Below are 24,299 nucleotides of genomic sequence, written 5' to 3'. Positions count from 1 at the left end.
TAACTAAATCAATATAAAGAAATCTATTTGCTTTGTCTCAATTTCATTCTTCTAAAGCTATGAACTAGTGTATACGCATTAAGCTAAAAATGTTCTCAGGAAGATTAGTTATTTTTTCAAGTTTGTAATGACTTGAATTTTTCAATATTACTAAACCCCAAATAAATTTAAATTTTATTGATATGCAACATGCATATGCCATTTTCACCATGACAATTTAAGCTTTACTACACTGTATAAAATAATCACTCGCTGTATTTTGCATGTTGAACAGCTATTGCCAATATGAGGGCAATCAATAATAAAGCAGCTTTATACAATTTCTTTAGCCCTCTTCTCCCCCACACACTCAACTCAGATGGTCATTATCTATTGTCACCACTGAAGCAGTCCAAATGACCGAACAAACCAAACATTATAAACAGAAAGATACTACATATAATCAAATACACTTGAGAATGAATTATCAAGTCATCCAAGTTATATAACGTAAAATACAAAGCATGAGATGGAACAGACCACAAAAAGAATCAAGGCAACAGGAAAATAGGATTTATAAATATTTTCAGCATCTGACTCTGACAGTGGTCACAAGGGTTGTCAGGATGAGGGAAGAGACGAGAATGTTGACTCTATGTTCAGAAGGTTTGATTTATTATTTTATGATATATATATTACAACTATACTAAAAAGAATAGAAAGAAGTTTCTTCTCAGAAGGCTAGCTAAGAATAGAAAAGAATGAATCACAAAGATTTGTGGCTCAGACAGAGAGCGAGAGCTAGCCCTGCTGTGACTGGTCACTAAATTTAAACATCTACAGGAGACTAATCACAAATCTACTTGTTGCATTCTACAGCAGCAGATAATCATTGTTTACATTTTGTTTCTGAGGCCTCAGCTTCTCAGAAGAGAAAAAATCTCAAGAAAAGATTTTTAGTGAAAAGATGTCTGCGACATCTGACATCAACAACATCCTACTTACACAAAATACATCAAAGAAGGTATAAATAAGTATGAATTTATAAAAAGGAATGGTTAAACTTGCTTTGATATGGAGAAATAAATATGAGTCTCAATACTATACTACAGTTACACTAGTAATTGTAAAATGTTTAGCATAGTTTATTAGGCTGCCCAGATCCTAGCTACTTGGATAATTTTAAAAGTATCTCATCATATTAAGCAGTATCAGTCTTTTAATACGTAATGGGTGAATTAAGGGTTATTCCAACAGCTGATGATAAGGATATTAGAACAGAACAGCATTTTACTCTGATAAGGACAATAGAACAGAACAGAACAGCCTTGGAGAAATAGATAAAGGATGTAACTTAGGCAAACAAAAGTCATGCAAAATGCAAGCAGGATGCCAGCTCAGCTCTGCAAGGCTGACAAAGCAGAAGTTATGCAAAACAACAATATTGCGCTTACTCTAAAGCAGGGCTCAAGGAACAGCCACCTAAAAAAGGACACCAGATGTTGAAGACTACTGAAGAAGCATATAAGGACTTTTGATAAGGGGTGTGACTATGTAAAATAAAGCCAAGGAAGTGGGGATAGCTAATTAATATGTAATACATATACATCAAGTAAGCAGGGATAGCTAATGAATATGTAATCAGTGTGTATGATAAAACCCCTGTTCACTTGATGCTCAGGGCACTTGATTAGAGGAAGGATCCTCTGAGTGACCAGCATGCTGCAATAAAGAATGCCTACTTTCTAATACTCAAAACTGTGTTAGAAAGTTTCTATCTGGCCAATTTTGGAATCACTGACATTTCAAATTGTGAAGAATACAGAAAACAGAACACTACATCATTAAATTATAAGGAAAAAGACATGAACATGTTAATACGTGTTAAGCCCATAATGTTCAGCCTATCAAAACATGGATTAATATATCAGTTAAAATAAAAAAGTCTTCCAACAACTGCAGTCATCATCTAGTCTGAAAATTGTCTCATCTCTCAAATTAAAGATAATTTGAAAGCTTGTTAAATCTATAAATGTTAGGTCAATATTTCTTATGTTCTACTTTGACATGGAATCAACAGATAGACACCTGTGTGCTGCTGAGCCCTTCTAAGTTTTTCAAGTTTTTGGAAAACTCTCTCTTAGGAAGGTGAGATTTCAGAAAGAAAACAGAATGAGAGGACAAAGTGGCATGAGATATGCCTATCCTACTCCACCTTCTAAAATCAGAAGTGAAACTTTAAAATTGTCACCTTACATTCAAATATCATTTTACTTCCCAGGTAGTTTGCATATCCAGACACGGGACTGGAAGTTTCACAACCTGTATAAGCAATACTACGTTTCTGCCTATATTCCAAAAGCAAGCACAGGGAGCATTTTCCTCAGTCTTCCCAGTAAGAGGGAGAAGCTTTAGAATAAACCGGTGAACTCAAGACATCTGGATCCAGGACTGGTGCCTCTACCAGAATATTGCTTTTTATAACCATGGAAAGTCTGAGACACATGGTATGCTGGGACCTGACATGATTCATCTGTCCTGACAGGGGAAACGCTTCCTCGTTCATAAACTCACAGGACTGATTGAGAGGGCTTTAAACTACAATCAGTGTAGGAAGGGGACACCAACAGGAGAGCTGAAGGTAAGCCAAGGGTTGTCATGGTATCACCTGAGGATGGCAATGCTAATGGGGTGCTGGAATGATGGCTATGACAGGCTATTCAGGAGGGATAGGCAAAGCAGGCAAGGTGGATGAGTTGCACTGTATGTAAGGGAGAGATGTGACTGTACAGTACTTACAGTTAACATTAATGTGGCTGAGAGACTCTGGGTGAGGATTTGGGGGATGGAAAAGAGCAGCTGTCAGAGTAGGTGTCTGCTATCCATCTCCCAGCCAGGATGATAGCACTGATGAGTTATTCTACAGGCAATTAGGAGAAATCTCTGGATCAGTAGCCCTTATCCTTATGGGAGTTTTCTACTTCTCTGACATCAACTGGGGATATCATATTGCTGTGACAATTAACTCTAGGAAATTCCTAAAGTTTGTAGGAGATAACTTCTTGTGACAGGTACTCAGTGAGCCAGCTAGGAAAGATGTCATCCTAGACTTATTGTTTGCAAACAGAGAAGGACTCGTGAGATAGGATGGTAGGTGGCTGTCATGGCCACAGTGATCATGAAATGGTTGAGTTTCAATATTTCAGTGTAATGAGAAAAAAGGACAGCAGAGTTGCTACCCTGGACTTCAAGAGAGAAAACTTTAGGCTATTCAGATTGCTACTTAGCAGTGTCCCCTGGGAATCTGCTTTTGAGGGCTTAGGGTCCATGAGTACTGGTTGGTCTTTAAGAACCACCTTTTAAAAGCACAGGAATAGGCAATTCCAGTGTGTCACAAGTCAAGCAAATGGGACAGAAGACCAGCTTGACTGAACAGGGAAGTCCTTGACAAGCTCAGAGGGAAAAAATTTTTAGGATCTCTGGAACTGAGGTCAGGCTTCACAGAAAAATTACAGAGCCCTTGTTTCCATATGAAGGGAGAAGACATCGAAGGCCAAATCTCAACTAGTGTGTAAACTCTGTCTGGAGAGTAGCCCTGCAGAAAGAGATCTGGGGGTGCTCGTTGACAACAGGCTCAATCAAAGGCAGCAGTGAGCCCCGGCAGCCGAGAGGGTAAATCACACCCTGGGGTGCATCAAGCACAGCATAACCAGCCAGTTAAAAGAGGTGACTATCCCTCCATATTTAGCATTGGAGCAGCCTCACCTTGAGTATTGTGTGCAGTTCTGGGCCCCACCATTTAAGAAGGATGTGAAGGTCCTTGAATGCGTCTAGAGAAGAACAACAAAACTGGTGAAAGGTCTGGAATGAATGTCCTGTGAGGAGTGGTTGAGGACACTGGGTTTGTTTAGTTTGGAGAAAAGGAGGCTGAAGGGTGACCTCATTGCTCTCTACAATTTCCTGAGGAGGGGAAGTGAAGAGGGAGGTGCTGAGCTCTTCTCCCTGTGATCCAGTGACAGGACATGTGGGAATGGTTCAAAGTTGTGCCAGGGCAGGTTGCGACTTGACATTAGGAAGCATTTCTTTACCCAGAGTGTGGTCAAACAGTGGAACAGGCTTTTCCCAGAGAGGTAGTTGATGTCCCATGCCTGTCTGAGGACAATGCCCTTAGTAATATGCTTTAACTTTTGGTCAGTCCAGGACTAGATAATCGCTGTAGGTCCCTTCCAACTGGAACAAATAAACAAAAAAATCCAACCAACCCCACTCACCCCAAAAAAACCCCAATTCCAAAACCTACCCCAAAGCAAAAAACTAAACCCAAAAAACCCACACCCTCCTGTAACAAAACCACATCATAAACAAAAACAAACAAAAGAAACCCAACTGTAAAACATGGAAGCTATTCACAGAACAGCTGAGGTTGCAAGGGACCTCCAAGATCACCTAGTTCAAGTCCCCATTTCAAAGAAGGTATAACAGATTGCTTAGAATCTTGTTCATCAATGTTCTGAATATCTTTAAAGATGGAGACTCCACAAGCTCTTTGGGTATTCTCTTCCAGTGTTTGATCACCATCACACTGGCCACCACTACAAAGAGTTTCTCTCTCTCTTCTTTGCTCCCTCCCTATCAGGAATTTATACAGAATAATAAGATTCCCCACCACCACCTTCTCTTCTCAAAGCTGAACAGTCAAAGCTCTCTCCACTTGTCCTCAAATGACAGATACTCTAATCCATCATCTTCATGGCCCTTTTCTAGAAGCCTACAACACCTGGACTCAGTATTCTCAAGCAGTCTCCCATCCAGTATTAACTGGGCCCAAAGCTGCTTAGCTTCTAAGATGAAATGAAACAGAGTATGTTCAGGATGGTGTGGCCACAGGCTAGTAAGCATATATTTTCTGTTTGAGATTTCATGATATGCAGTTAGTGAAATCACATCTCCTGTCTCACCATCATGCCCCTTGCCCCCCAACTGACTTTGACAATTTTTACATGAAAAAGTAGATATTCATAGAATCATTTAGGTTGGAAAAGACTTCTAAGATAATCAAGTCCAACCATTAACCTAGAACTGACAAGTTCACCACTAAACCATGTCCCTAAGTACCACATCTACACAGCCTTTAAATCCCTCCAGGGATGGTGACTCCACCACTGCCCTGGGAAGCCCTTTCTAATGCTTGACAAGTCTTTTGGTGAAGAAATTTTTCCTGATATTCAATCCAAACCTCCCCTGGCACAACTTCAGGCAATTTCCTCTTGACCTATTGCTTGTTACATGGCAGAAGAGACCAACACCCATCTTGCTAAAATCTTCTTTCAGGGAGTTGTAGAGAGCAATAAGGTCTCCCCTGATCCTCTTTTTCTCCAGGCTAAACCTCCATTTCCTCAGCCACTCATCATAAGACTTGTGCTCCAGAGCCCTCCACAGCTTCGTTGCCCTTCTCTGGACATGCTCCAGCACATCAATATGTGTCTTGTAGTGAGGGGCCCGAAACTGAACACAGTATCCAAGGTGTGGCCTCATTAGTGATAAGTACCCCAGTAGTCACGTATCTTGTCCATGGAATAAACATAAAGATCACAAAAGTTACATGCTTTACTGAAGTCCATGGAAAAATACTATTTCAATATCTAGTCAAAATAATTCACTAAATATGTATTTCACATTTACTATATATTAAGACCTTCAAATAGACAACTAAAAGACTACAGACTGTCTGTTTTGTAGAGATTCTATAAGAAATAAGGAAAGCAAATCTCCATATGAGTGTAAATATGGTCTGTTAGTTATACTCATCAATAGAAGTTTTGAGCAATTTATATGCAGAATAGTGGGTGAACATGCAAATGGAGAAGGTTAGTAGAAAAAGTAGTCATCCTATGCCTGACAGAACACTAGATTCCCAAGATGTACTCAGGAATTTTTTGCCATGATCACTCAAAATAACATTGTCTGGCTTTTGGAATATAGTCTGATACATAGCATTGCTTATATTGGTTCCAGTCCCATGTCTGGATATTTACGTTACCTGGAAAATAAAACAACAGTCAGCTTTTGAGTTAGTTTCTTAACTATTCTTCTAGCTGTTACTTTTGTATGGAAACTTTATTCTACAATTTTGTGGCTATAATTGTAATCAATATTCTTCCAAAGAAGATTGGCTTTATTTTATCCATTTTTTAATCCCACTTAAAATCACTAAAGCAGCAAGAGAAGAATATTCAAGAGAAACAACACTACTACCATGTGGGATGCACATTCTCTGAACCTGAGAGAAGCAGTGAGTGAAGCAGAGAAAAGAATGATCAAAACAATTCTTATCTCATTCGCTGCTCCTGTGTTGTGTCAAAGTAGAATGCAATATGGAGATTGTTTACCCAGAGTGATGGTGTTTTGTTTCCTTGGCCTTTTAGGGCCAAGCGTGTGTGTCAGGACTGTCGGCTTACAGTCACGAGATTCTGTGCAGTTGAGTTGAGTTGGGTGCTTGTGCAGATTCAGTTTAGATGTAATGTAATATAGTGTAATATAGTATAGAATAATATAGCATAATAAAGTAATTAATTAGCCTTTTGATAAGATGGAATCCTCCTCATCATTCCTCCCAGACGTCGGGCAAAATATCACCAATACTACCAAGGATGATTTTTTTCAAGTTCCAGTCTAATACTAGCATCAGATTTAAAGCAGATACCCTCAGAGCATTTAAAGAAATAGCTTATAAAAAAGATCAATGAAAACTGTTTAAATGCATTTAAAGAAGCAGCACATCTTCAACCTCTAGTTTTTCACCTTGAAGACAAACTCTACATTTTTGATGAAGAATTAACACAGATGTTCTCTCTGCCCCAATAAATGCTCATAAATAATTTCATTATCTTGCAGAAACTCATACTTCCTATATTTCTGTTCTGAATTTAATGCCATTTGATGCTTTTCAGCAACTTCTGACTGTTTCATACAACAATCCACCTTAGTCTTCACATATTTAAAGACTTCCTTCTTCCAGGGTCCATAACAAATAAACCAGTACAAGAATTAGAAGTCCACAGAAAGCTATTCCTTTTTTTTCTGCTTCTCATTTATTGCCCTCTGCAGTATATCTTATGGTAAATAATTTGGGGCAGTTACCACCTTCATTTTGCATCATTATCCTGCATGTTTAAACTTTCAAGAAGTCTATCAACTGTCAGTAAATATGAATTGGACAGAATTTGAGCCTAAGAGTATATTAGTAATTCTCCAAAACATTCAATTAAAATTAGAAGTCTTTCAAAGCCAAGTAGTTCTCTCACACTGAGGAAGATCTTTGCAACCTAGGTACCAAAATATTCAAAAAGCCCTCTAAAAGCATATTATCATAGCTTAGTGGTGCTTAATCTTTTCATCTTCTTTTCCATCCAATGTCAAGGAAAGAATCTTCTCTAGTGAATCCAGCAGTGGGAAGTAATAACTTACTGCAGTAAGTTTCTGGAGCTATACTCTCTAATACTGCGAAGCCATTTGAGACTAAAAAGACTTCCACTAATTTGCTAATTAGCTTGACATCACCTACAGTGTTTGAAATCTATCATTCTCCCGATACACTATGTAACTAGAGAATGGGCAAAAGAGGATTTACCTTCAAAGGCTGACACTGAAGCTAGCTTGATTTTCAATGAGGATGTCTGGAGGCCAGACTGATTAATGTAGAAGATACTCAAGCAGTCTGTGTGTGGGATATATATAGGTTAATAAGGTTCCAATTGCTTAGTCTCAAACCATTATTCATTTGAAATCATATGAAGAAGTCCACTGAACTTCTTAGTTAGGAGACCTCAACATTTTCTTAGACACACCAGTTGCTGGATCTCTACCCACTAAGAAGCCAAGCTGGAATTGAGAGAAATTCTCTATTGGGATGAAGAATGCCCTGGGTCTAGGTGAACACATCCAGAAAATTTCTCATCATGTGACAGGCAATGGCCTCAGTTAAGAGAGAAAGGTGAGCTTTCACTATCTGCACTTCTGACCAAAATATTCAGATATAGTAAGCTGATTAATTTAATGACTTTTTTCAACAATAAAGGTAATTTTTCCCTTTGTTGTCAATACCCATTTCTATTGTTTATACTTTAAAATCCCTACTGAATGTCTCCAATAAAACTAATATTTTAATTTTCCCCTTTCATATACACAAAACTCCTAATTACAAACAGTAGTTTCCAAGACAACACAGCATTCTCCTAATTACATGTCATAATCCAATGTATAGGGTAAAGAAAATAATTTAAAGAAGGAGAAAAATACTTCAAAAGAAACAAGTTACACCTAAGCTTTTGAAGGCTTTCAGAATGTACTTAGTTACAACTAACTACTAAGCAAGTTAAACTCCTAGTATATCCTTAAGAAACACTGAAACTTTATGATCATATCAGTAAGTTATCAGCAATATGTTATAGAAGTTCCTTACAGGACTGTAAAATACACATGACTATTAAAACTTACCTATTATAATATCTGCCTCCCATCATAAACTGATTGCTTGATGTTGGACATATTTTAAAACGTTGAATATTTTCATTGGTCCGAAAATAAAGTGAATAATCACCAGGTGTATTATCAGAAGGCCTCACAAGAAAACTGCACACCTGACCAACTGAAAAGATATAATAATATAGCATTATTAACTGTTACTTGTGTCACTTATGAGCTCTTATCAAAGCTCTTTCTGTACAAATTAGCAATAATTGCACACATAAAGGATAAAGTCTGATCTAAGTTCCAACAGTGATCCCCATTCTTCCCCCAAAAAGGATGAAGTAGTACTAAACTGCCAAAGTTAATGCCAAATCATTTGGCTGTAGGTGACAACCTATCCCAAACTTTTGTCAGCTCTTTACAAGAGCATATGGTGTGCATATGCATTTTGACAATATTTTCAGATAAACTAAATATTTTTGTTCTCATATTTAAGGTATGTTATTTGGCAGTATGAGTATGAAATCTTGATGTTTTCATTTTAAAAAATATTTCCTCTATGAGAAGACTAAAGTTTAATACATTCTCCCATAAGTATATAACAGCATCAAGCCTTCCAGAGTTCAAGAAGTGTTTGGACAACATGCTCAGGCACATGGTGATTCTTGGGGGATGGTTCTGTGCAGGGCCAGGAGTTGGACTCAATGATCCTTGTGGGTCCCTTCCAACTCAGAATATTCTGTAATTCTGTGAACAGTATTTTCTCCTCAGTATTTTAATGAAGCCCGAGATATATTTATGTATATTACAAAAATGTTTTGAAAATTAGCTATTTCAATCAGAATTCTGAAACTAACTTTACTTGAGAACATTAAAAAAAAACCCTCAGTGCTCAGCCATGAGGTTTTTCCAATGTAGTAGCAATCACAGATCTGATGTTCCTATGTTCATACAGAAGAAAAAACAGGTTTTCCTGCAGTTTCAAAGGATTAATTTGTCTCATTCCCCTACCACTGTATTTCCATCTGAAATAAAAGTACCTGTCATCAGTAAATTGTAAGCGTCTTGTTTGGAGATCTTCCCATGGAACCATCTTAAAGATAAAGAGAAAAATTAGAAAGCAAAATTATCAGCTCTCTTTTTTAGTAGGTGTGACATCTAAGACTCTGACATCTATGAATTAATCTCTGGTACATATGAATGAATTTTTGTTAAAAAAATCTAGCAAATATTGATTATATAAGCAACTGTTATGTTATTTAGCAATTCTATTTTTCTACCAACAGAATGAAAAATAAATATCTACATCTATATAAACTTGAGTACAGGTGTCCAACACAAAGCAGATGTTCAAATCCAAATGTGTTTAGAGATTAAAGGCATTGTTTGAATGCTAGATAATGACAGGCATATTTGAAGCCAGTCTCAGACAGCAATTTATTTGAGGCATGAAATACAAAGCCCAAGGACATTAATGAAAGTTAAATACTATACAGAATAACTAAAATGGAATTTTGCTAGAAGCTGAGGAAATAAACTCCAGTTTTATTAACTACTGAATAAATAAGAATCGTTGTAGTTTCCTTTGTCAGATCATCATCCAAAAAAATACAGCTATCTATCTAGTCTTCAACCTGATACCAACAATTATAGGAAACAGCTTGATGTTGCACAGGTATTCAGTTTACGTGTGACATACTACATGCTACATCTTGAGAGCTCATCCTGTCTTTTAAAGGAAAGCTAGACATAGGGCCTTTCATTGCAGAGTGGATATGTACATGCATGCATGTTTAAGTGTGTCCTTAGTAACAAAGGGGTCCAGGAAGGCTGGACATACTTTAAGATAGAAATGGTAAAGGTGCAAGAGCAGACTGTCCCTGTGTGCCTAAAAACAAGCTATCAGGGAAGAAAACTGGCCTAGTTGAACAGGGAGCTTTCACAGGAACTCAGGTTAAAAAAAAAAAGTGAGTTTATGACCTTCGGAAGAAGGGGCAGGCAACTGAGGAAGAGTACAAGGATGTTGTTTGGTCATGCAGAGGGGATTAGAAAGGCAAAAGACCAGCTGGAATTCAATCTGGCTACTGTCATAAAAGACAATAAAAAGTATTTTTACAAATGCATTAACAACAAAATGAGGGTCAAGGAAAATCTCCATCTTTTATTGGATGTGGGGGGAAGGATGGGATGGACACATTGTTCCCAAGGATGAGGAAAAGGCTGAGGTACTTAATACCTTCTTTGCCTCAGTCCTTAACAAAGACTGGTTATCCTCAGGGTACCCAGCCCCCTGAGCTGGTAGACAGGGGTGGGAAGCAGAATAGATCCCCTGCAATTCAAAAGGAAGCAGTTAGTGACCTGCCAAGCCACTAAAACACAAGTCTATGGGGCCTGATGGGATTCACCTGAGGGTACTGAGGAAGCTGGTCAAAGAGCTTCCTAAGATGCCCTCCATTATTTATCATCAGTCCTGGTGAACCACGGAGGTCCCAGATGACTGGAGGTTGGCCAATGTGATGCCAATCTACAAGAGGATCCAGAGAACAACAGGCCTGTCAGCCTGACTAACACCATCTGGAGTGCCATCACACAGCATGTGCAGAAAAAACAGGTGATCAGGCCTAGCCAACATGGGTTTAGCAAAGGCAGGTCCTGCTTGACCAATGTGATCTGCTTCTCTGACTAGGTGACCTGCCTGGTGGATGAGGGGAAGGCTGTGGATATTGTCTACCTGGACTTTAGCAAAGCCTTTGATATGGTCTCCAACTGCATTCTGCTGGAGAGGCTCAAGCCCATGGCTTGGACAGGTACCCTCTGATGGGAAAAAAACCGGCTGGATGGCCGGGCCCAGAGAGTGGTGGTGAATGGTGCTACAGCCAGTTTATATCTGGTCACTTATGGTGTTCCCCAAGGCTCAGTGCTGGGGCCAGTCCTGTTTAATATCTTTATAATCTGGATGGGAGGATCAAGTGCACCCTCAGTAAGTTTGCAGACTACACTGAGTTGGGTGGGAGTGTTGATCTGCTGGAGGGTAGGAAGGCTCTGCAGAGGGATCTGGACATGCTGGATCAATGAGTCAAGACCAACAGTGTGAGGTTCAACAATGCCAAGTGCCAAGTCCTGCACTTGGGTCAAAACAACTTCATGCAGCGCTACAGCCTAGGTTGACATCTGGCTGAACATAAGCCAGCGTGTGCCCAGGTGGCCAAGAAGGCCAATGACATCCTGGCTTATATCAAAAATAGTGTAGCCAGCAGGACCAGGGTAGTGATTTGCCTCCCTGTATTCAGCACTGGTGAAGCCACACCTCAAATACCGTGTCCATTTCTGGGCTCCTGACTGCAAGAAAGACATTGAGGTGCTGCAGCGTGTCCAGAGAAGGGCAACAAAGCTGGTGAAGGGTCTAGAGAGTAAGTCCTCTGAGGAGTGGCTGAAGGTACTGGGGTTGTTTAGCCTGGAGAAGGGAAGGCTCAGGGGAGACCTTACTGCTCTCTACAACTACCTGAAAGAAGGTTGCAGCCAGGTGGGAGTTGGCCTCTTCTACCAGGTAACAAGTGACAGGACAAGAAGACATAGCCTCAAGCTGTGCCAAAGGAGGTTCAGGTTGGACATCAGGAGGAATTTCTTCACAGAAAGGGTACTTACACATTGGAATGGGCTGCCCAGGGAGGTGGGAGTCACCCTCCCTGGAGGTTTTCAAAAAAGACTGAATGTGGCACTTAGTGCTCTGGTCCAGTTCACAATATGGTGATCAAAGACTGGACTCGATCTCAGAGGTCTTTACCAACTCAAATGATTCTGTGAAATAGCCCAAAATGAGACCAAACTAGGGCCTTAAAAGGAAAGTTGCACCAGGAGAGGTTTAGGTTAGATATTAGGAAAAAATTCTTTGTGGAAAGGGTGGCCAGGCATTGGAACAGGCTGCCCAAGGAAGTGGAGGAGTCACCATCCCTGGAAGTGTTCAAAAAATGCATGGATATGGCACTTGAGGACATGATTTAGTGGTGAATATGGTGGTGGTGCTGCTGGGTTGATGGTTGGACTTGATCTTAGAGGTCTTTTCCAACCTTAACGATTCTGTGATTTTGTGTAAAACAAAGCCTCTTACACATAAAAAAGAGCCCTAGTTCTAACAGTTCTAACTTGCTTTCTATATTACCTTTACAGGAAAATCGCTGGCTATTGGAATATTTACAGAAATCCCTGCCTCCCCTGGAATCTTCTGAGCAGCATGAGTGACTGAATTGAGTATCCAAGCTTCAAGATTTGCTACAAACTACTTTGTTTAAAAAAAAGTTCCTGTATTTGAAGGCATCCCTACTACTGTAAGGCTGCTATACCAAACTGACTAGCACAACTTTGAAAATCTGTAAACTGAAGCTACACACCAACAATTTTCTTTCCCTTATTAGGAACAAAAACAATCAAGAAAACACCACCAGAAGAAATGCCTTCTTCTAACATCAGTCCTTTGGAGACTGCAAACTGGGTAAAAAATACAGACAGCAGAAGCTGCAATTATTGCAAGCAAATAGAGGACAGATTAAGTTATCCAGCTACTAGAAATTTTCTGTAAATTTCATTCGCTGCTCATCTTTACAACAGAAAATCATATAACAATCAAGTTTCCTGTATCAATTAATTGCTCATGGTAAATTGTATTCATTTTTTAAATTATTTAACAAGTTGGAATTCACTGCAAACAAATTATTTTAGTGTCTCCTGGTTTTCATTTAAAGTGCTAGCACATGAGGCTAATATCAAGTGTTACTATTATACTATCATTCCTCTAAATGATACTTTGATCCCTCTCCTGCAGTTAGAGTTAAGCAGACCTGAAAAAAGGTTACCTCTAAGCTAAACTGTATGTGTATAAAAAATCCCCACAAATCAGGAAACACCACATCCTCCAGTGAATATATTCTAGGTAAAGTGATCACAGAGACTCATTCAAGATTTTCACTGTAAAACCCATTAACATTAGGCATAACTAATACAAGACTTCATGTCAATGACCTATGCAACTTCAACAGCTTAAAAAGAAGAAAAGTCTTAAGTTTAAAAAACAAGTACATTCAACTTTGGTTCACCTTCCCAATCTCATAGCTAAAGTTTACAAACAGTTGTTTTATGATTTGCTTTAAAAAAAAAAAAATCCTTACATTTTGCCTTCATGTGGATCTTCTTCTCTTCCCTAATAGGAAAATTAACATATTAAGTACATGACGACAGTATGCTTGAGTTTAGAAAAGTAAACTTCATAGGTTAAGACCTTCTGTAGAAATACCACTAAGCAGTCCAAGACATTTTTGAACTAGATGGTTTATTGCACAGTTCATGTAAAGAGGTTTTCAACTTCATTCACTGGAATTCAGTGGAAATTCAGCCATAACACGTTATTTCAAAGGACTGTTTCTGTCACTCTTCAAGTCCTTCTTTACATGTGGTAACTTAAATCTAAACTTTTGTGAACTTCAACCACTAATGTAGAAATTTATAGTTAGATACTTTAACACTACCTTTTCAATTTAGCCATTCACATCCTGATACAGATATGAGAACAGGTGAAGCAAACTTTATTAATAGCAATATACATATGCTGCAAAGCAAACATCATCAAGACTCCAAAGCAATGGTGAACTACTTTGGAAAAAAAGCATGTGGGAGGGTGGGGTGGGTGTTTTTGTCCATTAAATAATCTCTTATCTTGCAGTAAATCAATTTCAATTATCTTTGTCACCTGATTAGCTTCCTGACTTAGCATAAGCCCTTCTACGTATAATTAACTCATCAGAATGTTGATATTCACACTTGGCCCTTAAAAAAAACGAAAACAAAGACATTCGGCAAAATTTAAGTCTATACATGTATGAATATTTCAAAGCAAACAAACAAACAAAAAGAATATAACTGAATTACTGGCAAGTTATTTATCTAGACTGGTGAGTTTAGGAAACTGCGTAAAAAGTTCACAGTATCATTCATTTGCACATGAGCTTTTTTGGATAACAAGGAGGGGTACTTTGGATATTAAATTACACTTAATGGTTTGTTTAACTACTTAAAAGCTGGCAGATTCAAATACAGTAAGAAGGTTTAGAAAAGTAGAAAGAGTCAGACAGCTAAATGACACTAGTTTGGTTTAATTTCAATGTTAACTTCTACACACAACTAACAAAAAATAAAAATCAAATCTCAGTTCTGTAGCAGCCACAGCATCTGCAAGGCCTCCCTGGCAGTCAGTTGCCTAAGATAAGAAATGCCTAGTCATGATGACTGGACCTAAGAAGCCCCTCTTCCGCCTTTGGACCCTCGTTATCTCTCTGTAAGATGATAGGTCTAATTTGCCTCAACCCTTGGATTGTTTCCCAAAACTCCTATACCCTATATGAACACCCACTTCTGCCCAGTTCTGCAGAAGAGCTGTCACTGTGACCCTTCGCAGAAGCTGCCAATAAAGACATCTCTGTGGAACCTCATACAGCACTTCTCCTCTCTCTCCTTGCGTCTGCTAATGCACTTAGCAAGCAAAGAGCTGAAATCACTAAAGAGCTGAATTCACTAAAGAGCTGATCTCATTTAAGAGCTGAGCTGCTTGCTGAGATTGCCTGCGTCTGGGAGCCTGCCTGAGGGACCCGGACAGGTTGTACTTAGCTGGACTTCGCTATCTGGACATCTATGGCAGCCGGGGTTGGAGAGACCCCGAAAACCCCTGCCGTAATAAATACAGTTCCGCAACAGATTTGAATATAAAATTACTTACCACTTCTTCTACCAGGTCTTCTACTATAAGACCTTGTTCATCTGTACGTAGGTTTGTAACCCACATCCAGCCATCTTCCAATTCATTATGCACAATAAGCATATCTCCTTTAAGAAAACTGAAGAGAGTTACAGCAACACATATGTTAGAAGTACAAGCATATTACAAAGTTTAATGAACACAGTGAATTCTTGAGAATAGTTTCAGAAAAACATTTGAGAAAATCTGACCATGAAAGATATATTTATTGGTATCCCAAGTACATCATATGCATTTTTCACACGGTTTAAGTAGGTACAAATATCACATAAATGTTAATCTTTCTTTATTTTACATTTAGAATCTAATAGATGCTCTAAAGTATGCTAAGGATGCATAAAACAAAAAACACAACAACATTAGAAGATAGTAACATTCTTTTATCCAGAGGCACCAAATACTAAGCACAGGTAAAAACAATCAAAGATTTCCTTAATAGTCTAAAAAAAAAATTTGTATAATAAAGTCTATGGAATATCTACTATTTAAGTATTTGGTTATGAAGACAAGTGCTAAAAAGTAGATGCAGAACAGCTCCTCAAGAAGACATGCAAACAACTACAAATAAGAATATAAATACAAAGCATTAAAACATTCAGAGGAGTTTCATTACTGGGAGATCAGTATAAATTATTCCTTAAGTGTAATCCTAAACTCAGGTATACTGGCTATCACTAGAATAAATTTCTTCATAATAGCTCCTATGGGGGGACAGTGTTGAGACAGAGGCAAGATCCATTCTGAATTAGGTGAAGTGTCTAAGAAAGGTGAAAAGTCTGTGAGGCCAAAGCTGAAGGAAAAACTCGCATGCCAAGACAGCAAGGAGACAGAGAAAGAAAAACAGAAAAGACCACAAGGTCGATTTGCCCCCGACTTAGAAATTCCTTTGATAAAGAAGAACTGGTGCTAAATGTCACGCGGAATGAATACGTATGAACTTATTGTGAAACTGTATGCATATGCATTTGGAAGGGGGATAAAAGAAGACCCGAGGTCTTCAGAGGCACGCATGCCTTGTTGGCGGACTTGCGTCCGGCGCGCATCGTAAATAAACATACCGGGCTTTACAACTTTTATAAAGTTGTGAGGTTTCTTCTTTTCTCCGCAAAACACTGTTCTTAGGGACTGGCTGGCATCAGTCTGTTGGCAGTATGCAACTGTTTTCATTTGCATAACTTGTTTGTCTTGGGTTTTATTTCCCTTTCTCTTTGACAGATGGTGGGTAGATTTTTTCCCCTTACAAAATGTTTAAAAAAAATTATTTTTAATGATTAAAACTGTCTTGATCTCAACTCACGGATGTCTCATTTTTACCCTTCCAATTCTTCCCCCATTCTACCAGGAGGGAGGGAGCAAGAAGCTGTGGGATGCTTAGCTGCTATCTAGAGTTAAACCAAAACAGTCCTTTCTGGTACCCAAAAGGGTCCTCAAAGGGTTTGAGATTTTACCAGAAGGTATTAGAAGGAACTTATATCTCTTAACAGTTGCTGGTCCCAATATTGATTTATCAGTTTTAAACATTAGTTTATCTGATCTGTGCCATGCTCTTTTTTTCACTGTACATGATAAAGACTGGTTTTGGCTTTTGCAGTTTTCTGTGCTCTGTAGCACTTAGTGGTTGCTCTGGTTTGAAAGCAAAACCAGTGAGAGACTCCAAGTCAGAAATACAGTTTATTAGGAAAAGGGAAAAGAAAACCAAAATACATGCAACAATACAAAAGAAAAACCACTGACAAAGTCAGAACACAACCTGACACCCTGTTGGTCAGGGGGTTGGTAGCAGTCCAGTTGGACTGGTGGCTGCGGTCCTCCTGGAGTGGCAAATGTGGTTCTGTTGGAGCAGTGATCCTGTAGAAAGGGTGTAGTCTTCCTCTAAAGATCCAGTGGAAAAGACAGCCATTCCTCTGGGAATCCCGTGGAAAGACTGACTGTTCTGTCCCAAATCCCAGATTATATCCAGGTGGGGATGCTTAGCTCCTCTCCCCTGGGCAGAGCATCTCACAATGGGCTGTTATCATTCTATGACTCACATGGCAGGTCCATTAAACAGAAATGGCTCCTGGAGGGAGTTACCTCTGAGTCATGTGGAAAAGCATTGACGGGCCCATTAACAGGAGATAAGAAAAAAAACAATGCCCCTCCTGGTTTCAACAGCTCTTGAGGATGGGAATAGAATATACCTTAATATTGTAACCTAGGACATAATCCACCCCTTATTCTATTACCATCTACAAACCAATATCCTCTTACATATATATATATATATATATACAGAATGAAACTTTACACACAGTTCTCGCTTAAAATTAGGTCTCCTTGTGGTACACAACCGGTTTCCCTGTCCTTCTGCATTACCCACCAAGTGTAACCAGGTCCTAGAGAAAAAACACTCCCATGGATGGGTTTGCCCCTGCCTGCGGTGGGATTAATCCAAACTGTCTTTCCTAAAATACCTTTCACGTGTATCACAGGATCTTTGTCTCCATCCACTGTGTGCAGGGGCTCAGACTGGGCAGGACCAGATCGATTGATGGACCCTCAGGTGTTGACCATCCAGGTGGCTTTTGCTAAGTTCAATTCCCAATTTCTGAAGGTTCCCCTGCCAAGTGCCTTCAGGATAGTCTTAAGTAGTCTGTTGCACCATTCAACTTTCCTGGCAGCTGGTCCATGATAAGGGATATGATATATCCATTCAATACCACATTCTGTGGCCCAGGTGTTTATAAGGCTGTTCTTGAAATAGGTTCCATTGTCCAACTCAATTCTCTCAGGGGTGCCATGTCTCCACAGGACTTGCTTTTCTAGGCCAAAGATGGTGTTCTGGGCAGTAGCATGAGGCACAGGGTAGGTTGCCAACTATCCTGTGGTTGCTTCCACCATGGTCAGCACTTAGCACTTGCCTTGGCAGGTTTGGGGAAGTGTGATGTAGTCAGTTTGCCAGGCTTCCCTATACCTGTACTTCAACCATCGCCCATCATGCCACAGAGGCTTCACCCGCTCGGCCTGTTTGATTGCAGCGCAGGTCTCACAGTTGTGGATGACCGGTGAGATGTTGTCTATATTAAGGTCCACCCCTTGGTCATGGGCCCATCGGTATGTTGTATCTTTACCCTGATGACCAGAGGCATCATGGGCCCAACGACCTAGGAATGATTCTCTCTTGTGCTGCCAGTCTAAATCCACCTGTGATACTTTCACCTTGGCAGCTCGGTCCACCTGCTCGTTGTGATGTTCTTCATTAGCCCGACTCTTGGGTACGTGCCCATCCACATGTCGAATCTTCACGGTCAGCCTCTCTACTCGGGTGGTAATGTCCTGCCAAATCTCGGCATCTCAGATGGGTTTCCCTCTGCGCTGCCAGTTGGCCTTCTTCCAGCAATCCAGCCATCCCCACAGAGCATTAGCTACCATCTATGAGTCAGTATAGAGATAGAGCCTCAGCCACTTCTCTCGTTCAGCAATATCCAAAGCCAGCTGGATGGCTTTAAGCTCTGCAACCTGACTCAAATCCGCCTTGTCCCTCGGTAAACTGTGCAACTCGTTATGTGGGGCTCCATACTGCAGCTTCCATTTCCGGTTAGTGCCTACAATTCGGCAGGGACCATCAGTGAAGAGGGCATATTGTCATTCAGTCTCGGGTAGCTCATTATATGGTGGGATTTCCTCGGCACATGCCACCTGCTCTTCTTCCTCAGAAGATAATCCAAAAGTCTCTCCTTCAGGCCAGTTTGCTATAATTTCCAGAATCCCAGGACGATTCGGATTTTCAATACGGGCATGCTGAGTAATGAGGGCAATCCATTTGCTCCATGTGGAGTCAGTGGCACGATGTGTGGAAGGAACCTTTCCTTTAAACATCCACCCCAGCACTGGTAGCCGGGGTGCCAGAAGCAGCTGCGTTTCAGTGCCAATTACTTCTGAGGCAGCTTGAACTCCTTCATAGGCACCCAAGATTTCCTTCTCTGTGGGAGTGTAGTTTGCTTCAGAGTCTTTGCAGCTCCAGCTCCAGAATCCCAGCGGTTGACCCCAAGTCTAACCAGGCAACTTCTGCCAAAGGCTCCAGGGCAGACCATGGCTCCCGGCTGCAGAGTAAAGCACGTTCTTCACCTCTGGTCCCGTCCTGACTGGGCCAAGGGCTACCGCATAAGCAATCTCCTGTTTGATCTGGGTGAAGGCTTGTTGCTGTTCAGGGGCTCAATGGAAATCATTCTTTTTGTAGGTGACCAGGTAGAGAGGGCTCACAATCTGGCTGTACTCAGGAATATGCATTCTCCAGAAACCTATGGCACCTAGGAAAGCTTGTGTTTCCTTCCTGTTGGTAGATGGAGACATAGCAGTGATCTCGTTGATTACCTATGTCAGGATCTGATTATGTCCATCTTGCCACTTGACTCCTAGAAACTGAATTTCTTGAGCTGGTCCCTTAACCTTGCTTCGCTTAATGGCAAAACCAGCTTTCAGCAGAATCTGGATAACCTTCTCTCCTTTTTCAAAGACTTCCCCTGCTGTCCTTCCCCATACAATGATGTCATCAATACACTGTAGATGTTCAGGATCCTCACCTTTTTCCCAGAGTGGTCTGGATCAGTCCATGGCAGATGGTGGGACTGTGCTTCCACCCCTGGGGCAGTTGGTTCCAGGTGTACTGCACTCCCCTCCAGGTGAAGGCGAACTGAGGCCTGCATTCTGCTGCCAAAGGAATGGAGAAGAAGGTGTTGGCAATATCGATGGTCACATACCACTTTTCTACCTTGGACTCCACCTCCTACTGAAGCTCCAACATGTCTGGCACGGTAGCGCTCCGTGGTGGTGTGATCTCATTCAGGCCATGGTAATCTACCATCAGTCTCCATTCTCCACTGAACTTGCGCACTGGCCAAATGGGGCTGTTGAAGGGTGAGTGGGTCTTGCTGACTACCTCTTGGCTCTCCAGTTTACAAATCATCCCATGGATGGGAATCACAGAGTCTGTGTTAGTACAATATTGCTGATGGTATACTGTTGCTGTGGCAATTGGTACCTGTTATTCTTCAACTCTCAGCAGTCCCACAGCAGAGGGATCGTCTGAGAGACCAGGGAGACCAGGCAAGGTATTCAGTTTTCTGATGTCTTCTGTCTCTACAGCAGCTATCCCAAAAGCCCCACGATGTCCTTTTGGATCTTTGAAACATCCATTTCTGGGACAGTCTATGGCAAGGATGCATGGAGCCTCTGGGCCAGTCACAATGAGGTGTTTCTGCCACCCGTTCCCAGTTTAACTCACTTCGGCCTCCAATACAGTCAGCTTCTGGGATCCTACTGTTACCCCAGAAATAGAAATGCATTCTGTTCCTACGTACCTTGATGACGTCAGGGTACATGGGGTACCGGTGTCAACCAAAGCTGTATATTTTTGTGGGTCAGATGTGCCAGGCCATCGGATCCACACAGTCCCATAGATTCGATTGTCCCTGTCCTCTACCTGGCTAGAGGCAGGGTCCCTCTATTCCTGGTCGTGGCACACGTTGCTCTCTTCCTGTAAATAGGTTCTTGAGGTTCTTTCAAGAGGATCAGTCATATCATCATCCCTATATTGTCTGGAATTCTGTGTGCAAGAGACTGGAGCAGCATTGAGTCTAGATGAGCTTCTTGTGTTGTGTTCCTCTTTTCAGTTCATGTACTCGGGCTGCTAAGGAGGAGGTGGGTGTTCCATCCCACTTCCTCATGTCTTCTCTATGCTCCTGAAGGAAAAACCAGGTTACCTCGTGGAGTGTATCCTCTCTCCTTGGCTGGGGGACGCAGGCTCCTAATGGCAAAGACTATTGTTGGTTCTGGCAAGATGTGGTAGACTTCTTCCTTAAGTTCCTTTTTCAGTTTCTGATGGCCCTCTTCAATCAAGCTCCATACTTGCTCAGCCAGCCTTGTTTCCACGGATGAGGTATGGGTACGAAATGGGGCGGTGACAGTGTCCTCATAAATTCTTAGTTTATTGGCCAAGAAATCTACCCTGTCCTCGCCTTCCCTCCATTTTAGTGTTGCCAGGTAACGGGAGTACATCTCTGGTCCAAGCCATGCAAATCTCAACCACATTTGCGATGTGCACTGGACACAATCTGGGCTCTTAGGAAATCTCTCATCTTCTGAGAAAATTATCTCCAGAATAGCCAATTCCCTCAGGCATCGGATACCTTGTTCCATTGTGCTCCATTTTTCTTGGTGCACTTGGAGGTCTTCTTTACAAAGGTATCTTGTCCCTCACACTCGTCAGCAGTCGCCACCAGAGGCTGAGAGTTTCTTGGGTTCTCCCAATCCCCTGGTCAATGACCAAATCCTGGGACAGTGATCCTAGTTGCCTGGCCTCACTTCCATCCAGAATGGTGTCACTGGCTGCAGCATCCCAGATGTGGAGCAGCCAGGTCAGGATGGACTCATTTGTTTAGCGGGTGAATTCCCTCCATAGGTCATGCAGCTCACCCAGGGATAGAGAGCGAGTCATGATTTCTGGCTCTGTCTCTTCCGCTGGGTGTGAAGGTCCTGCTGCATCCTTGTCAGTCACTATGTGGACTGATTTGTGCTTTGATTTGTTCTTCCAAACAGGGGCAACTGCTACTGGTTCAGGCTGTTCTGGTTCAGTGACGGTCTGTGTGGAGATGCAGATGGGGCTTTTGGTTTCTTCCTCCTCTGTGACAGTCTGCGTAGACATGGATGCTGTTGTTTGGTGTTTGGTTCTTTCCTCCTCTGTGGCGTTCTGTCTGGACACGGATGCTGTTGCTTTGCTTCTCCTTTCATCTTCCTCAAGAAAACCGTGCACCACACCATGGTGTTTCTTTGTTTCTAAACATGTTACAGGCTGTGCAGAGAAGACAAAGCAGAACTAACAACAACATTATGCTGTCCTTGGCATCCAGAGAGAATGCAACATTTTCAAAAACTGCTGTGTCAAGCCTGAAAGGCTGGAAAAAGTAATTCTTTACCCCTCTCCCCAGGGGCTGGGTGCAATTGTCGAGGCCCCAGACGTAACAGCTTAGATTAGGACAAGCAAACAAAATTGAGTACATATTCCAAATTACATTCATTGTCTCAGAGGTTATCATGCAATAGGCATAATAGACCACAAAAGCAATTTTTATACCATACCCTGGTTTACACAGGAGCATTATAATCGGCAGATAATGCTAGACTCCAAGTCAGAAATACAGTTTATTAGGAAAGGGGAAAAGAAAACCAAAATACATGCAACAATACAAAAGAAAAACCACTGACAAAGTCAGAACACAACCTGACACCCTGTTGGTCAAGGGGTTGGTAGCAGTCCAGTTGGACTGGTGGCTGCAGTCCTCCTGGAGTGGCAAATGTGGTTCTGTTGGAGCAGTGATCCTGTAGAAAGGGTGTAGTCTTCCTCTAAAGATCCAGTGGAAAAGACAGCCATTCCTCTGGGAATCCCGTGGAAAGACTGACTGTCCTGTCCCAAATCCCAGATTATATCCAGGTGGGGATGCTTAGCTCCTCTCCCCTGGGCAGAGCATCTCACAATGGGCTGTTATCATTCTATGACTCACATGGCAGGTATTACTGCGCCTGAGTGGGTCGCAGCTGGTGAGAGAGAGACGGTGAATCTTGTTTCTTGAATCAGAAGGCTTGATTTATTAAGATGTTATATATAATACATAACTATACTAAAAGGAATATAGAGAGAGGTTTGCAGAGCAGCTAGGCTAGGCTAAGAATAGATAGAAAGAATCTAAAACAAAGTTGTGGCCAAGGACTCAGTCCCCTGGCTTGCACTGGTGATTGGCCCTTAATTATAAACATAGAACATGAACCAATCACCAATCAAAATAGGTGCCCCTGTTGCATTCCCCAGCAGCTGATAATAATTGTTTACCTTGTCTTCCGAGGCCTCTGGCCTCCAGAAGACACAGAAATCCGAAAGAAAGGATTTCTGTGGAGAAATGTCTGCGACAGGCAGGTCCATTAAACAGAAATGGCTCCTGGAGGGAGTTACCTCTGAGTCATGTGGAAAAGCATTGACGGGCCCATTAACAGGAGATAAGAAAAAAAACAATGCCCCTCCTGGTTTCAACAGCTCTTGAGGATGGGAATAGAATATACCTTAATATTGTAACCTAGGACAGTGGTACTGGGATATTTATTACCAAAACACTAGCCTTGAGCTTAATCTGCTATTTGGGCTTTGTACTGATTCCATTATTGTACTTCAGTTACTGTCTCATGGAGACAAATAACAATTACATTTCCTCCAAGAGGATTATCGTGGCAGAAACAGAGAATGGCACCTTCACCACCTTCTTATGTGATGCTTTCTCCCTTGTTATAACAACTCTTCAGTATCTTAAACATTCCTGGGTAATGAAAATACTCCTTTTGGTATTTCTTAGAAAATTGTTTTGGCTTTTTCCAAGGTTAACAAGCAGTTTAGGAATATCACCCGATGCCATGGCAATGTGGTTATGGGTGGCAAGGTGTCTTGGTTTATGACAATTTAAGAGGTGGACACTCTAAAGTGAGTTACCTCATGTCCTGGTTTATGGCGAATTTGGGAGAAAACCTGCAAAGAGGTTCCTCTAGAAAGCAGATTCAAATGGCCCCTCCCCCAACTGGTTCAGGAAAATATTTCCTTGGAGAAAAGTGGAAAAAACCCTGTTTATTTAACAGGCAAAGCATTCACCAGCACAAAATATTAACAATATTAAACAATAAAACCTCGTGCCGCTCCGAAGAGATGGCAAACTCAGAAAGTCCCCTTCATGGGCTGTAGCTTAGCTCATTCAGTCTGTTATCGGTCCCTCCAGTGCTGGTAATGCCGTGGCCCAGGTCAGGCCCCAATGGGCCACAGGTGTAACCTCCTGGTGCTCTTCTGGGTTTTCAGTCCAGAGCAGGTTCAAACAGTTCCAAGAAAAAGAAAAACCACAGTCCAGAGAACTTCTCTGCCTCAACTAGCTAAAAACTATTCAAAGCCAAAGCAAAGCTCTCTTCTGCTGTTTGTCCATTCTGCAGACAACACAGTCCAGAAGAATGATGAGGAGGACTTGGTGCAGTTCCTGAAAAT

At 41.2% G+C, this 24,299-nt stretch overlaps 1 protein-coding gene across 1 annotated transcript in view; it reads right to left on the bottom strand.

The window, feature by feature from the left end:
* The window catches only part of LOC134431479 (ras GTPase-activating protein 1-like), a 126,227-nt gene that overhangs the window by 58,964 nt on the left and 42,964 nt on the right, over positions 1–24,299 (bottom strand). Inside the window, exons 5-8 of the mRNA XM_063179491.1 lie at positions 15,212–15,329; positions 13,611–13,642; positions 9,489–9,541; positions 8,476–8,626 (exon numbers count right to left, since the gene is read on the bottom strand). Of these exons, the coding sequence (XP_063035561.1) occupies positions 8,476–8,626; positions 9,489–9,541; positions 13,611–13,642; positions 15,212–15,329 (354 nt within the window). The remainder of the gene's footprint in view (positions 1–8,475; positions 8,627–9,488; positions 9,542–13,610; positions 13,643–15,211; positions 15,330–24,299) is intronic.

The sequence above is a fragment of the Melospiza melodia genome, chromosome W (genome assembly GCF_035770615.1).
Source record: "Melospiza melodia melodia isolate bMelMel2 chromosome W, bMelMel2.pri, whole genome shotgun sequence".
Taxonomy (NCBI): Eukaryota; Metazoa; Chordata; class Aves; order Passeriformes; family Passerellidae; genus Melospiza; species Melospiza melodia.
This window is presented reverse-complemented; position numbering and strand designations above follow the sequence as displayed.